The sequence below is a fragment of the Chelonia mydas genome, chromosome 4, assembly GCF_015237465.2.
Source record: "Chelonia mydas isolate rCheMyd1 chromosome 4, rCheMyd1.pri.v2, whole genome shotgun sequence".
Classification (NCBI taxonomy): domain Eukaryota; kingdom Metazoa; phylum Chordata; order Testudines; family Cheloniidae; genus Chelonia; species Chelonia mydas.
Window position 1 is genome coordinate 131533487 of NC_057852.1, and position 18187 is coordinate 131551673.

Consider the following 18187-nt stretch of genomic DNA (forward strand, 5'->3'; position numbering starts at 1 on the left):
TGCTTCAGAATGGTCTCTTAAAACAGGGGTTGCCTATTAAAGATGGTCTTAGTACTGATTTCACTCTCAGAGCATTCACACTATTAAACATTTTCAAATTAAAGTCTATGCATTTAATAACAGGGTCCAAATTTTGTTTTCACTACATCAGCTATTTCAAGAGTAACTGCAACATATTCCTGTAAAACAAGGGATTTTTAAAGTCCTTATTAAATCTTTGCAAGTTTAAAGACCGTACATCTATGACATTGCAGACTGAAGAGGGTGGGCCGAAGCCACTACAATTAAACTAAAAGACAGGATTTTTTTATTATATCTGAAACTTTAGACAGATCAAAAATGAAGGAAATACACACTAACAGGCAGCCCCGTAGTTTGACTAAGCTTCAAACACCTCCACCTCTCCATATCTCACTGTCAGTCAGAAACACCCTGGCTTTCTACTCAACTTGAGGTTGAAATAAGCCATGGCATGCAAGGGAGTATGTTTAAAATGAACGGAATGAACGTACCTTTCAATAACATTTAGTGGTTTAATTAATTCTTGGATGATATGCAAAATGGCACTAAATAGGTTGATTCTAATTTGCCTTGACTATCAACAAAGGAAAAGGAAAATTACCAAAAAATGGCAAAATTATGGAAGTTACTTTTGAAGATGAAATGGACACTTCCAACAATGATTCTCAAGATGAGATACTATTTGGCTTCAGGGTTCTGAAGACTGCATTATGCATTTAATGGGGTGTGACACATTTAAGTGTCATTAAATTTTTTCTTGTTTATGTCACTTTCAATCAGATGAAGTCTTTCTCTACATATTCTTACAATGCTCTTGGCTTTTAAAAATTCACAATTGACCTTTTCCAAAACTGGAATTAAAAAAGGTTATCTATAAACAGTAGATCAGAAAATGAGAAATTTGCAAGTTAATCAAATTAAAATTCAACACATGAGTTTTAATTAGGCCTTATCAATGTAACTCAGCGGTTTCAAATGTTAACACATTAGTCTTTCCACAGAGAAATGCAGTGTAAGTGAAACTCTCTCTCTTTCTCCCCCTCCAGCCCCCTCTAAACACTCTAGAACTGATGAATTCATTGTAACTAATCGGATGTGAAAATAAAGATCTGTATTATCAGGAAGCTAAGAAGACCGATCTGTATTACTTGTGTTTGGTTCCTGTCTTCGTGGACAGTCTAACCTGAGCTTCTCAGTGCTGGTTCAGTATGTCTTAATGACTCTGTTTCGGTTGCTGATGCCTTTCTAAGGAGCCATACCCAGCAGCAAATGCAGATTGTATATTCAAGTTTTATCTCCCTTCAAAGACAGACACCAAGCCTTTCCACTGAAATGCTAATAGCTTTTATGGAGTAGGCATATTATACAAATCTATTATAGCCTCTAACTAAAATCCTTTCTCCAACAAAAAAGTCCTATGTGGCACGAACCCCCAGGAGGCTGAGTACAGGGGTGCTGGAACAGGAGAGTCCAAGGGGCCATTGCCCCATCACTTTTGTCCTGCCTCAAGGGTGAGTGATGGGGGGGGGGGGTGCGGGCAGACAGGAGTGAGCGGCGAGCGGGGCCTTGGGGGAAGAAGCAGAGCGGGGGCAGGACCTCAGGAAGAGGAAGAGCGACAGGGCCACCATTGGGGTGCCAGTGGCCCCCCTACATCTCGGGAGCCTCCGGAGCTCCTGGCTGACTAGCTTCAGCTCAAGGGGTCACTCAACACAGTGGCTTTTGCGGCTTATGCTCATCACACTGATCATAATCATCTCATTTTCACCTTGTCTTCCTTCTGATGCTGTTGTATCCACCCATCGGTTCTTGTCTTATACTTAGACTGTAAGCCCTTTGGGGCAGTCACTGTCCGTTATATTTTTGTCCAGCATCTACCACAATTGACAACCACAGTAATAACTATAATAGGATTTGAGATTACTCAATTGCTAGCTGGATTAGGCCCTTAATAAGGATGCTATGACTGTCCCTATTTCTCTTCATCTAAATCTATTTTTTTTTAATTACTGAAAGAGCAGCATGATCCCATTGCCCCAGGTTTAGCTATGAAAGAAATAAGGACAGAATCTGAATCCACTAAAGAGCACCAGGAAACTTTTCACACTTGAGTTTATTTCAGCACTCAGTCTTTCTGCATGCATTAAACATTATGTAACACTCTTTAAACCACAAAAACCTCTCAGATATAACTGCCATGGTCCCTGGGCAGGCTGCCTCTTCTGAGACCCTTTGCCAGTCCCATAAGTGCTCCCCTTTCTAGTGACCGGCCTGTTCCTCTACCTCTCTTTGGAGGGGACCCTGTGATCTGACCACTCTCTGACAGGGTCTCTGGGATCCAATCTTCCTGGTTACCAACCACAATACCTAGCAGGCCTAACAGGTTTGGCACCTGCAAATGTTTTTCTCCAGCACCCGGTGGGCAGCAAGAGCACACAGTGACACAGAAACAACTTTTTTTTTTTAAAAAAAGTAAGATTTATTTGCCAAAAGGTTCACAGCACTCAGACATGGATATAAAACAGAGAGCTGTGCGTGCCCACTATTTTACCTACATTTGGCGTTCCCCTCAAGGTAGACATGACATAACCTCAATGCCTCTGTTCTCCTGGGGACCAAGTTACAGCCTGCTTGCTGCAGACCCTGCTCCTCCTTCAGTCTGTGTCAGCCTGCAGCAGCTGAGAGCTTCCCCCTTCCTTTCAACATCTTTTGCTCTCCAGATTCTCAGCCTTGGCAATCAGCTAAGCAGGGTTGGGACCGAGAAGTTGCTGTCGCTAACCTGGCTATGGTGATTTGGTGTTTGTTGGGATGCTCCCCATCTGGGCTATTGTGTTTCCAGTTTGGTTCCCCTAATAGCTCTCTTTTGATCCATCTGAAGAGTAAGTAACCCACCATAAGCAAATATATAGAGGGATGCACAATAGTAATAAAAATAAAACAGATATTTTCCAGTTCTCCACAATGTCTCTCCACTGCTTCTGTACCAGGTTAAAAAAGGGGAGGATTTTAAACTCTCTTTCCAGTCAAATACATGTTCATGTGGTGTGTTAACAACACAGTATTCACTGGATTTCTTATCTGAACTGAGGAGCCTACTTAGCAAAAGGTAAACATTAATCAGAGGGTGGAATAATCCTGAGGGTCACCCATCTTCATTTCTCCAGCATCTCTGACCCCTGAAGCACTTGTCCGCTCCATTTGCAATCGCCGTGCCTACGCTAAGGTCACACATCACAATGTCTCCAGTTTATCATGATATAATTACACTGGTAAAATTACATTGACTCAGTAACAAATGTCTTCAATTACAATTAGGTTACAGAGACTACTCAGCACCTTAAACAGCTTTCCTAGACAAGTCAGCACACTGAGAAACATGACAAATGTAAGATATCTTCAGATACTGCACATTGTGCCCTTAGGTTGGTTTGTTTGTTTTAAATTTCGTGAATACTCTCCACTACAGTACATTCCAAATGTGCAAGGCCTTTTACTATAGTTCCAGCTTGAGCAAATAACTGATACAAGACATCACATAATCCTGACAAAAATCATACAAGAAACTTGGCCCAAATGTACTGCAAGTGAAAAGACCTAAATAAATATCTATGCCTGAAAACAAAAATTCCCAGCCTTCTTGCTGAAGTGAACCCCAACATTTTAAATCTCCCAATTTGCTTTCAGAGGCATACCTTTTCATTTGGAGCTGAATACAGAGTTGATGGGGTACATGGATTTTATACTCACCCTTGCACTCTGCCCAGCAATAAGCTGGTCATCCTCAGTCTGAACACTCGTTCGGCTGCGGACATCATAATCTTCTTGTTCAAAGTCTGAATCATCCTCTAACTCTTCAGGGGTCTAGAAAAAGAGAGAGAAATAGAGAGAGGAGAAGGCAGTGATGACGGGCTCATAAAAGATACAGACAAACTCCAGTGTACAGTTAGTTCTTATTTCATCAACTACCTGCCCAGGAAACACTGTTTCTTTTTTTCTTTTAAATTAACTTGTCTGCCCAGGCAGTCAGGACCTGAAATTGAATTGTCCTCAGAATTAAGTTGTTCCAACTCTGGTTTCTTTCACATTCATCATCGCCTTGCTGTGATTTCTCTTAACTCAGTTAACATGATGAATGCAGTCTCATGAACGCATATCTTTTGGATGTCTTCACCGCCGAAATGCAATATTTAAAATAATGCTAATTGGTCTATAAAGGGAGACTAATACTATTAGAGTGCCAGAACACCCTGCCTAATCTTCAAGAGAGAAAGTAAGTACCTGGGAAAAGGTAACCAACAGACTGGTAGAAAAAGAGAAGTCCTCAAACCAAATGTAGGGTTTCCCCTCAAAGGAAATGTAGATGATCTGGTCAATTATTTTTAAAGCAGGTATAAAGTTTTGAAACATGCCATCTTGGTGGTGATGGAAACTAAACACTCTGCATAGTCCTAGGCCTTTGTAACTTACTTCTTCCCCAGGTCCATTGAGTGAAAGATTGTTAGCTTTCAGGGCACGCTGCGAGATACACCTTTTCTCCCTTGCCCAAGAGAATTGGGTGTTGGACAGGGCTGAGCAGTGGTGGTGCGAGCTCTGTTGGGGGTCACGTGGGGAAACCAATTAGTTTTTGTTCTATTTATGTTGTCACTAGGTCCTTTGATCTAGTGACTGATGGATCTATTTATTTAGTAGTGTAGTTTTCCAATTTGTTTTGCATTGGATGGGTGCTCTTGTATTGTAGTTTGGGGGGAAACACAATGACTAAATAAAAATATATCAATACATTATTAATATTAATATTTAAACAATACAAATATTTAACAATATATTGAATAGTTAATAATATTGCTAGGAGCTACTCTATCCAAATAAATAATCATAATAACAATATAAACAGAGAGATCACAGGTGTCATCGGTGAAATCTTCCCCACACTGCCCTATCAATATGGCTCATCTTTAGAGCCCTGCATGAATATAAAATTTGTATCCATGTCCGATCAGTGATCCATAAACATGATCCGTTGATGTAAAATTGATATCTGCAGATTTGCAGGGCTCTAGATATAAAATTTGAATCTGTATCCATCTGCTATCCAGAAACACATAAAGCAGATTTGCAGGGCTCTACTTATCTTTTAACCTGGAGGGACCGCCTCTATGGCAGAAAGTGTCCACATTGATATAGTCAACACTTGGGGGCCTTGTTGCAACTGCCAGGAGAGGTGCTAATCATTGTCAGTTAAGAACATAAGAATGGCCATACTGGGTCAGACCAAAGGTTCATCTAGCCCAGTATCCTGTCTTCCAACAGTGGCCAATGCCAGGTGCTCCAGAAGGAATGAACACAACAGGTAATCATCAAGTGATCCACCCCCTGTCCCCCATTCCCAGCTTCTGGCAAACAGGCTAGGGACACCATCCCTGCCCATCCTGGCTAATAGTCATTGGTAGACCTACCCTCCATGAACTGATCTAGTTCTTTTTTGAACCCTGTTATAGTCTTGGCCTTCACAACATCCTCTGGCAAGGAATTCCACAGGTTTATTGTGATTGTGCTTTCTGTACGGTTATGTGCACATGACAAGAAGAGGGAAATGGGGCCATCTTCATTTGACTTTTAGAGTGTGAATTAAATATGAGGTTTGACGTTGAGCTCCGAAGGAAGAAATACAGTGTGACAGTATAGATATGAAACTTTGGCAGAATCACTGAAGGGATGCATGTACAATTAGTGTATGTAACAGGTTACACAGAAGATAAAGTGGAGGTGAAAATATAAATTGTCTTTTCTTTTCTACTACTGGGGAAATTGTTGACTGCTATCCATCATTATAAAATCCCACTGTCTGGTTCTGTTAATATTGTGTGTGCTACAGTCATCTCTCAACTGCCTAACAGCTAGACTGTGACATTAAAATCTGCCCTCAATAAGGGACAATGTGTAGCAGATCCAGTCTAGGAGCAAACCAGAGAAGGACTTGTACCTCAGAGTCCAGCTCTTCATCAGCTCACCCCTTGCTCTAAATGCTTTTCATGAATCAGTTTATTTCACACCCACCATGCACTCAGCCAGCTATTGTGCTTGTCAAATAGAGGGCGGAGCCAGAGCTCCTCCTCATTCCTGCTCCTCTAAGCTCCCTCTACTTCCAGTTGCTCAATACTGGTCAAATAGTCTCTCCTCTACCGCCCACAGCCAAAGTTGCAATCTGGGCAGGGTAGTAAGGGGGTCTTGTAACTACCCTATGCAGCCAGGAAAGGGCTGTGATAATCCAGCCCTGAGAGAACAGCCTTGGAGAACAAACAAAACAATGTGGACAAATGACATCAATTTAGGGCACAGGAGGAAGTCTGTGAAAGAGGTAAGGCATACTCAGAAAGCTCTGCATTTAAGTGGTTTACGCCTAAGAAAGCATTCTGAAACAAAACACAGCCGTTGCTTTAAAATCTGATATTTGTTGTCTTACAAACCACAGTACTCAAAAGAGGGAAAAACATCCAATTTGGTTTAGGCGGTGGGCTTAGAAAAAACAACACCACGCCCCACCAAAAAACCCAACAAACCGTCATCATGCAAAAGAAGGGACACTTTAATAGAGGTATTTTTGTGTAACAATATTCTACAGTAGTTATATGGAACCTAAATACCTCCTCCATGCACAGCTCAGATCTAGCCCCAAGCTAGCTTTACACATCCATCCCATTTTCTGTTAAGGGTTTTCAACTCTGGAGGATGAAATGTCCTCATTTTCTTCTGAAGCTGATTCTTTTCTGCATTAAGATCAACAATAGCAATCAGCTGGTCTTAGGCCCACATTCAAAATGAGCTGGCGTGCTTTGGCATGTGCCCAACTTCACACCCACCACGTCAGCTATGCACAAAAGGGTGAATGCACTTTTGAAAATTGGGGCCTAAAACTGACTAATCAGCTGACTCTTTAGTTTGTTATTTACTATTGCAACATTGCTTTCCTGCAGCCTGATCTCTTAGGTATACCGCCGGATGCTAACTAGCTCTTCAATTTGCTTGGAGACAAGGCACAGGGATACAACCCACACTTTTATAAAACACATATTTTGACTTTTAAAGTACATGCCTTAGGCAGGGCCTTACAAAAAGTGTCATGGGGTCTTTAATGTCTGTGCACAGCAGACAGGATCTTGTTTTTAAAAACTAATCTCCGAGGCTCACAACAGTGTCTGGAACTTAATTAGTTAACTTTGGAAGAATGAAAGACTGATTAAATCCTGTCAGGACTTGAACCTGTTGCTATTTTAACACTGACAGACCCTGGTTGTCAGTGGGCGGGATTGAACCTGGGACCTCTGGAGCTTAGTGCATGAGCCTCTACTGCATGAGCTAAAAACCACATGGCCCTTAGCTAAGGCTGTAGAGCAGACTCACTAATCTCTCTAAGTGGTCTTGGTGCCACTAGATGGGACAGAACACCACACCCAGGAGGTGTGTGGGTTACATACTTCCTTGAGCTGAGGAAGCGTGTCCCAAGCTTCAGAGACTTCCCAGTTGAAATCCCGGACGAGCCCCCACTTGTAATGCCGACAGAGCCTAGTTGTCGGTGGGCAGGATCAAATCTGGGAGCTTAGTACGTGAGCCTCTACTGCATAAGCTAAAAGCCACATGGCCCTTAGCTAAGGTTGTAGAGCAGACTCATTAATCTCTCTCTAAGTGGTCTCAGTGCCACTGGATGGGACAGAGCATCACACCCAGGAGATGTGTGGGTTACACTATAGGCACCAGTAAGACACCCATTTTAAATCCAAATTGTATCAATCACTGGTGACAGGAAGAGCAAGATCAGGCTACATTAGCGAACTGCAATGAAGCAAAATAATCTTCAGCAATATAAGTCTGTTCTATCTTCCATGTGGCCCCACCATAAACCAGAAGGAATAATTGTGCATCCATAAGATTTTAAAAAATGTCTATATGAGGAGATTTGAAAGGGGTGTTTGGTCTTTATCCGTTTAAATATATTTTATAAAGATAAAACAACCCACTCAGCCATAGTTTTATATGTATTTGACAACTGTAAGAAGTGCAATTTTTATAATAAACTCAGCATTGCTATAACTCCAACAAGCCAGTGTAACCCTCTTAACAAGCAAAAAGAAAGACAAAAAAGAAATTACCCTACTCTCCCATCACTAACCAGACACGCTCAGAATTCTTCCTACTCTCCAAAAACTAGGGGGAATACAAGGGCCTTGGCGCATTCCTTGGAGTGTCATATCTGGAGTATTCTTGGACCAAGAGGGGACTAATTCCATAACTGAGAGGCCCTAATAGAGAATGTCCTCCTAGCAGCACCTTTGCTGACTGCAACATTACCTTACTGGCAATGAAAGAGAGGCAGCCTCGCAACAGATCTTTGGCTATTTAGAGTCTTCTAGGTCAAAACCAACATGTTAAATTCAACCTGGAAACCAACAGGTATCCCATACACATCACAGAACACTGGTGTAATATGCTTACAAGACACACAACTTAACAAGCAGGTGGTTAAATTCTGCACCAGCTCCATTTCCAAATAGATTTAGGATGTAGTCTCACACAGAGCATATTGTAGTGATCTAATCTTGAGGTAACAATGGCACAGATGACAGTCGCGAAAGACTCCCATCTGAGAGCAAAAGACTCAACCTCCTGGCCATTCAAACATGAAAAAGATGCCGTTGTGGTAGTTGCTAACTATTCAATGGGTTTCATTTCCATTCCCATAACTAGGGAAAACTCATAAGTAGCTATGAAATAAAACGATGTGTAACAGGATCCCTGGACAGTGATAGATGACTGAATTATGTTATTTTCTATCTTCATTTTAGCTTCCATAATTGTATTACTACATTTATGCTACCATCAGTATTTTTTCAAGCTTGGAAGAAGGATTTTTTTTATACCAACTATATTAATATTCCCCAGTAGTATAATGGTTCTCCTTTCTTTTCCATAAGGAAAATAAAGAAAAAAAAAGATTTCTTTCTCTTTCTTTAGTTTATTAAAAGCAGTAATACAAAGAAAAACTAGTTTAAAAGAACTGGATGTATTTCTTCCATGGAATGAGACAACTATCTCAGGAAATTCCATTCTTCTGTGACATGCACATGAACAATTATTGTGGAATGATATTTTTTTCTGTCAGATGCTCCGACAAGATTACAAGTCATTTTAATCCTGGGAGAAGGTTTAAGGCACAAATCGGAGGGGTATGTGAGACAAACTTCATCACTGGGTAGAAATACTTCAGCGATTGTTTTCAAAGTAAGCCTTCCGTAACTGTGCATTTAATTGCAATATAAGGTTGTTTTCATGGATCTTGTATCTCTTACTGTTATTACTGGATTCTGGATCTCTTGTCATTATTTATCTCTTCTCATTAGCAGTTTGGAGTTTATCTGTTTGTTCCCTAAAGGACAGGTAAATTGACAAGAAAATCCTACTATCTCATTTTTGGCAATCTCAGCAGGGTCAAGACTGATGACTAAAGTACCCTGTTATTCATACAGATGGACTCCTAATGTCATAAATGAAGCAAACCAAGCAAGGCAGTGTGGTAAAATTAGCACTGCCAGTACCCAATATCATTTACAGAAGTCAATTTCTCCTACTTTGCAGTTGTTTGGATCGGTACTCTAAAGAGAAACTGTTCAGACTGAAAATCACATTTCTTTCTGACATTTTGTACCCACTATCACTATAAGTAAGACTGCTCCTGCAAAAATGGACCCATGTAACTTTATATCTTTGAGTTGCCCCATTGAACTTGAAAAATAATCTATCCATCCATCCCTCTCTCTTTGCTCTGACAAAACAAGTGTGAGTTTTGCCCAAGTGAGGAATGCCCATCAGGTTCCATCTATTTGTTAATGTTTGGAAGGAAGTTTTTACCCTGACTTCACAATGTGACTCTGCAGAATTCACCAGCTCAGATTTCATGCAGAACTGAAAAACAGCAGAATGATACAATTGAAAATGTAAATTGGGATATTTTCATAGAGCTCACAAGGCCTGCATGCTGATCAGCTTTCCAGGCTAGTGGTTAACATGTCAGCAGGGGAATAAGGGGGCGGGGGGAGGGAAAGGGATGTGAATCCAGAATTAAAAGTGGTGTTTTACTGCTAAGAAAAAAATCTAGGCCTTTCCACTGTAGGAGTGCAGGTGGCCTTGGTAACACATCTGGTATAGTCCTGCTGTGCAAGGGGAGGAGCTGGAAACCAGGGGCTTCTGCAGGGGGTAGCTGAAAGGCCTGATATCCGTGACAGTTTATACAAAGGGAAAGAGGACAGTCCGAGGTGGTCTGATCCTGTAACATAAGCATCCTCTAATTTCCCTCTCATGTGATGGGGTTGCATATGCCTGTTGTTAGGAGGAGGATTGCCTCCGCAAGCCTACCTTCCCAGCCATCTGGGTTTGGCATTAGACACTGGACCGGAACCTAAATGCATTGCAAATATAAAGTTAAGCATCTAAATAGCTTCCGTTGCATGTGTAGCAGATAGTGGCAGATGAATAAAAAAAAGCTGACAGCCCACATCCTTCCAGGTTTTTCATCAGTGCCATGCCAGTCACAGCCACCAAGCATGGTTACCAGCTTGCTGAAAGCTGCTCAAAGTGAGGGCTATTGTTTCAACACTGCCAGTTGCTTAAATAGGGAATTTTTTATTTTGCTGTGTTTCAGATCGTTTGAAGTGTTTTCACAGCTGCTGTGTTTGCATGGGCCTGAGGCTTTCACTGGGCCTGAGGCCTGATCCTGACAGGTCCTACCGAAGCCACACATCCCATTGTTTACAAACAGGAGCTCAGTTGTTCTTAGGGCCAGGCTCTTTATGATGTGGCTGTGGTGACCCTGAAGAACTAGGCTGAACTATTCTCTGCTTATTATTGCTCAGCTTATTATAAAAAGGATGACCGATCAAACTGAATCGATCAGCTAGTCCACATTCAAACGGCACTTTCTTTACCTGCATAAACATTTTAAACCATCCATTTGGAAGCTCTGTGGAGCAGCAAGGTAATTTATCTACTCATTTAGTTATTAAGAATACCTACCGAGATGCATGCGGGGATTAACAATAAAATATTCCATGCAAACAATTAAGGTCTTAACAAAACAATTGCACTAACACTGAAATAATTCTATTGTACTAGGCCTTGCAATAGAGAGAAATGTGATCAAATCCTACCCTGGATAATTAACAAATGTATCTTTTGTGCATCTTTTGCTATTTCCTTGGGAACACAGAGCTACATAAACTGAAACCTACGCAAAGTCCGATATCAAACTCTGTTTTAAAGAGGCTATAGACTGGAACAACAGGGTGCGATATGTTACAATTCAGGTGCACAGACAGCTATTTGTGGAACCTAGTAGTGCGACATATGGCTGTAGCCTCTGCTGCTGCTCCTTAATTTATACAAACCTCAGACTCACATACAAGTGTTAAAATAATCTAATCTCTTTACTAACAAGATCTTTCTGCTGTACAAACATTTGTTCTACATTCATTTCCAAGTCAAATGATTCGTCTTGATTGTAAAACAATGTAGGTGCCAGGCAGCTTTTATATTCCTCTCGTCTTTTATGATACTTTCCTTTAAGCACCAACCTTTATTTCCCAGGTGCCTTACATACCCTGATCATCAGAACAGCTTTCCTGATGTCACGAACTCCATCATAAACCAAGCGGGAGGCATCTATGAATTCATTCTCTTCAAATGGCTGTGGGACATTCGCACTCAATGCTTCAATGGCAACCTCAACTTGTTCAGCAAAACGTGGCATAACTAGATTAAACAAAATGAAAGGCAGTATGATTACAGACCTTCTTTCAGGTATATTCTCCCCTGCCCTTGGCCATAAATCCTTTCCAGTGGGCATGGAACATGCTGCTGTCATAGTTTCAAGACACAGAAAGGAAGGTTCATTGACTGGATTTGTGCTGACTTAGAGGTGTGCAGGGCATTCTGTCACATTTTGTGAGAGAAAGAAAACAATGTAGTTACCTGTAATTATATGACAAAGAATTAACAACTCTTTAACAAAGAATGACTCACTGTCATTTTAAAGTCTCTAACTCATCTCATATGTCAGTTAAGTACATTCAAAAGCATGCCTAGAAAATTACAACTTGGAATTTATGCTAATACAATGTTATTCATGCAAAATGACCAAAATGTGATTTAGCCGTTATTCCCATTAATTCAAATTAGTTAACAAACCATAGTATAACTCACAATGAATAAAAAGTCGTTCCCCCCCCGCCCCCAAACCCAAAACATTCTTAGACTGCAAAAATCTGGTAAATGTTATTTCTGAAGGTATGTAAGTCCCTGCTTCTTCATTATAGTAATGTTTATATGATGAAAGATATCAGCGGCTGTAAATTAACAATCCCTTCCAGGTATTAATGACTGGGGTATATTTATGCTCTAAGAATACACACATAATGAATATATTCATTATTTATTTATTTTAGTAGTTGATAGGCATTTCTATAGTTTTGTCACTGGAGTAATTGTAAAATCTTAGGGTGCTTCCCCGCTTGTATTGCCAATTTTGATTGGGCGTATTCTTGGAGGTTTCATCACATGACATAAACTTTAATTAAAGATTAATCTTTACCCTATTTCCAACAAGCACTTACCATGGAGCAAAAGACTGTCACAAACAGTCCATTGAATTCACAGTCATTGGTTCTATACAGAGTAGCAAATGTTCCCAGTATCAGTGTTTTTTTCAGCTAAGGCCAAATTCTACATACATTTAAGCACATGAGTAATCTTGCTGGGTTCTAGCCCACGAAAGCTTATGCCCAAATAAATGTGTTAGTCACTAAGGTGCCACAAGGACTCCTCATTTTTGCTGATACAGACTAATACGGCTACCACTCTGAAAACTATTCAGATGCTTAAAGTTAAGCACATACATAAATGTTAGTAGGATATATCTATATCGATATAGATATAGTTATAACAAATATAAGCAATGCATGACTGATCAGTTCCCATTGATTTCATGGATTGGTTTCATGGACTGAGGTGAATAGATTTATAAATATTTGGCCATCTTTACTGATATATAGATAATCATTATTTGAATTGTGGTAGCACCTCGGAGCTCGAGTCATTGACCACTACCCTGTTGAACTAGGTTGTTTACAAACCCATGACAAAAAGACAGTTCCTGTCCCAAAGGCCTTACAGTAACATCTAATCCTTTTTCTGCTCTTTTATTCTTTTTCATCCCCTTTATTTCTCACCACCAGCCCAATCCTGCCATCTGTATACAAGAGAAACTCCCAACAATACTACCGGGAGAAATGATCTCTTATATTTAGAAGAACCACTGATAGCAAACACAGACTCATCTTTTCCAGTTCTGAGCTTTATGCATGATTTAATTTATTCATTCTAACCTGAATTTGGCATGAGAAATTCTTATATTAATTGGTATTCATTAGACACGACTCACTTTAGTGGAACCTGTTAAAAGAATAAATCAACTCAAAATATAGTTTATTCTGCCAACCCCCAAAATATATTTTATGTAAGAGGATAGTGGAGCTTTCTTTAATACATATAAATTAGGGATGGAAAAGACCTATAAGGTCCAGACAGTCCAGACAATGTAGGATTCTTCTCCACTGTATATCTGAAAGCTTTCTCTGATTCAGTTTGAAGTGAATTAAATGAAGAGGCATCTACCGCTTCCTTAAGGAGACTAACTAATGCATGGCCAAAAAAAGCTCATCGATGGGATTTTTTTCCCCAAGTGATCCCACATATGTTTTCTCATTACTTTATTTCTCCATTGTAATTCATCCCCCTGCTTGTAATATATACTGCAATTTATTTTTATAGCTGGGCTATATTTATTTATATAGGTTTTTTTTCCTTAAAGCTTCACTTGATCCATGGAAATTAAACACCCCGATGCATGGAAATTAAAAAAAAGATGGAACTCTGTAATGTGTATTTCCAGCTAGCCTGGCCATCAGAAGAGACTCACTGAAATTGTAGCTTTACATATGTGGACTTCAGAGCATATTGCCTTGGAGTATTTGTAAGGGATTATTTACTTGATAAATTATGACTGCTCCTCTGGTATCATGGAAATATGTACTTTAAAACATTGAAAAGGCAGCTGTGCCTGCTTTGTTCAGCGGAAGAGCCTAAAACATGTACATGGTAAGAAGCACTTCTCACCACAGATAAGCTGCATATTGAATTTTTGTTTAAAAGTTTGAAACTCACATATTTACCCAATATACCACAATAGAACTCATTATTGTGCATTTCTTAGGACTAAATTGTTAAAGTAAGCAATAGGTCTGTGATAGGCCAGACAGGAGCTAGACTGTTCTCACAGGAGAATAGGGATCATTATGTCTACACAAATTCTTCAGCTACTGGAAGCGTGTAACCCACATTAACCCAGTGAAAGTCTCTGTTCCCCCTATGCTGGCTAAACCGTGTGTAGAAGTTTATGAATCTGCTACTATTGTCACTAAGTTAAGGGACACATTTCCTTAGCTGAAGCATGTATGGGTCCCCACCTTTAAATTCAGAGGTTGTTCTGGGTTCAAGCCTCACAGATGGTCTCTCTCCAGGTGGTAATGCAAATGAGGCAGCAATTGTAGAATTAAGACTGTTAGCTCAGAGGCTTAGTAACAGATTCACAAACATCTAGCCAAGGGATCGGCAACCTTTGGCATGAGGCCCGTCAGGGAAATCCTCTGGCGGGCCGGGATGGTTTGTTTACCTGAAGTGTCCGCAGGTTTGGCCGATCACAGCTCCAACTGGCCTCAGTTCACCGTTCCAGGCCAATGGGGGCCAGCACATCCCTCGGCCCATGTCGCTTCCCGCAGCCCCCATTGGCCTGGAACGGTGAACCGCGGTCAGTGGGAGCTGCGATTGGCTGAACCTGCAGACGCTGCAGGTAAACAAATCGGCCCGGCCCACCAGCAGATTTCCCTGACAGGCCGCATGCCAAAAGCTGCAGATCCCTGATTTAGCACTAGAGAGGGACAAAGAGCCATGTTTTGTTATCTTTGGAAGCATCCGTGTGCTTAAACCCTCTATAAGCAGCAGTGTTTAAAGACCTTTTGGGATGGCATTAGCCAGAAGCAGTCCTTGCACAAAATATACAGTTGTGATTGGCTGCTATGTGACAAAAGGCACTTATACACTCTCAAACCATTTGTACTCTACCACACCTGACAACAAACTGTCCCTTAATGTCAACTATCACACACACTTTAATTTGCCTTTTTTAAATGCAGAAAGTTATTAAACTAAATTTGGAATTGCTTGCTTGCCAAAATGCATTTTTAAATCAATGCTTTAGTTGTGGTTGATGTTGCTGGACAAGCACAAAAAACACATTAAACTAATAATGTCTTATTTCCCATTGTTTCTCTAGCCATACATTATTGTTGAGCACAGTAACATTTTTTGGAAATTGAGGGAAGAAACCCATTGCTCTCCAGTTCAGGCTTTCGGGCCACACTTGAAAAAACTCTATGACAGTGATATTTGGCAAGTACATATCTTTGTTGCATCTATAAAACCCACATTCTGCATTTCAGTCTCACATCTGTAGAGACTGGGATTTTCCTATGCAGACAGCAGAAGTCAAAAGCAAAATTCAGCTGGAACCACAAACATTTGAATCGGGATTTGAAGTTCATGGGTGAGTGAGACTAGGAATTGGTTCAGTTTATTTAGTACAGAGAAGAGGCAAGACACCATTTCTGAATTCAGAGACAAGTCTGAATCTTCTCAAAAGCTCAGGAGAGATCAGATCCCCTGGGTTTGGTTCAGGCTGTGATCCTGCAAATACTTACAAATGTGCTTAACTTTAAATATTGAGTAATCCCAATTGACATAAACTGGCATTAATCACATGCATAAATTTAAGCACATGCGTAAATGTTTGCAGCACTGAGGTCTGTTAACAGGAACAGTGCAAGTTAGTTGATCCAGTAGATAAGAGTGTAAAAGCTTTTCTGCAAAGGCGGTTTCCACAACACTCCACGTAAACCAAATTACAATAAATACAGAAAACTTCTAATGCTGAGGTTGTAGAGTTAATTAATGAAAAGCCAAAGTTAAAGTCCCCCCAGCAATGTTTATGATGCCATGTTGCACATAATTGTATGTAACCCCTATTCTTTTTTTTTCTGTTTCATATGCAGATTATGAAACTTCTGTTTATTTTGGTACATGTGTACCATCCAATACACAAGATGTGCAACATGTCTGAATTAATTTTGTCAGAAAAACTTTAATATTTGTATTTCCTGACTTTTAAAAAAAATGTGTTTTAACTATGCAACTTTTGTGGGGAGTTTTTTGGTTTGAACACAATATTGCCTTCACATTAAAGTTATAGTATCGTTTTTGTGATGTTTCCTGATAAACTGGTGCTAATTCAATTCTCTTTCACAGTAAGCAAATTTACACATTTCTAGAAACAACCATAGGAAAGTCAAGTCACATAATGGTGTTATTGCTCAGGGTCAGAAACATATGCTTTGATTGAGAATTATCATTGATACCATTGGAACAATATCAGTTTTTGGAATTTAAATGGTTAAACTGACTGCTGTCTATCTACAGAACATATATGGCCCTCAATACCATAATACACGACAATTACCATGAATCTTGGCCTTCCAAGACTCAGGCTAGTGTTCTAACCACTGAATCATCTTTCCTCTCTATGATTCATAGGTTCTAAGGCAAGAAGGGACCCCTGTTTCTTACATAGGTACTTATAGATTGTAATTAAGTCACCCCTTAAACTTCTCTTTGTTAAACTAAATAGATTGAGCTCCTTGTGTCTATCACTATAATTTTTCTAATCCTTCAGACATTCTCCTGGCTCTTCTCTGAACCCTCTCCAATTTATTTTTCTTGAATTGTAGACATAAAAACTGGACACAGTATTCCAGCAAGGATCACACTAGTGCCAAATACAGACGTAAAATAATCTCTCTACTCCGACTGGAGACTCCCCTGTTTATGCATCTCAGGATCAAATTAGCTCTTTCAGCAACACCATCACATGGAGAGGTTGGTCATGTTCAGCTGGTTATCCACCGCAATCCTCAGATCTTTTTCAGAGGCACTGCTTCCCAGGATAGAGTCCCGCCATCCTGTCAGTCTGGCCTACATTTTTTGTTCCCAGATGTATACATTTACATTTAGCCACACTAAAATGCTAATTGTTCCATAAAATAACATAGGCAGATCCTGATGGAGCCCTAGATGCAGCAGAAATGGTGTGGTTGTGCTGCTGGGGGATGGATATCTGGGAAGCCTACCCAAGGATTTATATTTGCATTAAAGCACCATAATTGTGCACATCATATGGATGGGCCACAATATTTAGGGTGGTCAATGGGGTTATCAACAAGAAGTAAGAGGAAGAGATTAAAAAAGCAAAATTGTATGAATGATCCACTGCCTAATAAATTATTGCCTTTGGAAGATAAACGATTTTCCATATTTAAGGGGGATATAGTGCAGTAATGTCACAAAGTACACCAAAACAAAACAAAAAAGAAAAAAAGTTAATTCAGAACACAGCTTCTCCTAGTCTAACTGGTATTTTCCTAATTATTAATCTACTTAGCTGAGAAAACAACAGTCTACTGGGAAATTGAAGTATTTTAAACAAGTATTTCAAAAGTAATCCCAATTTGTTGTCAGGCCTCTGCAAAAGATGGCATAGATTCTCAATTTGACTTGAGGAATGAATATAGAATTGAACATGACACCTTATTTAGCTTGAGGTGTTTGTCAAAGTCTGGTTCCATAAGGACTGTAAATTCTTTGTCGGATTATAAATATTTAATATTTCAATATTACATCTTAGTCCAGTATAAGAATAGTATAAGTGTAATTTACAAAATTTCCACTCGTGATCCTTTTGTGGGTAATTAAGAAAACATAAATTTTTGACCATAATATTGAAATAGAGTACTATGTGCAGTATGTTACATTGTTAGTTTTTCAAACAAGCAGATGTGATTCAAGGGCTTTGAATCCGGTCAGAAAGATGCTGTCTGAAATATAAGAGAATATGTCTTGGTAGTGTGCCTTCAGTACATACATACATATGCGTGTATTTATTATGGTTGGGATTTTC

General features: G+C 39.9%; 1 protein-coding gene across 4 annotated transcripts in view; it reads right to left on the reverse strand.

The window, feature by feature from the left end:
• CTNNA2 (catenin alpha 2) overlaps window positions 1-18187 on the reverse strand; it is a 775924-nt gene that overhangs the window by 46341 nt on the left and 711396 nt on the right. For all 4 annotated transcript variants that reach the window (XM_043544890.1, XM_037898317.2, XM_043544889.1 and 1 more), the window contains exons 13-14: window positions 11666-11817; window positions 3766-3879 (exon numbers count right to left, since the gene is read on the reverse strand). In XM_043544890.1, coding sequence (XP_043400825.1) covers window positions 3766-3879; window positions 11666-11817 — 266 coding nt within the window. The remainder of the gene's footprint in view (window positions 1-3765; window positions 3880-11665; window positions 11818-18187) is intronic.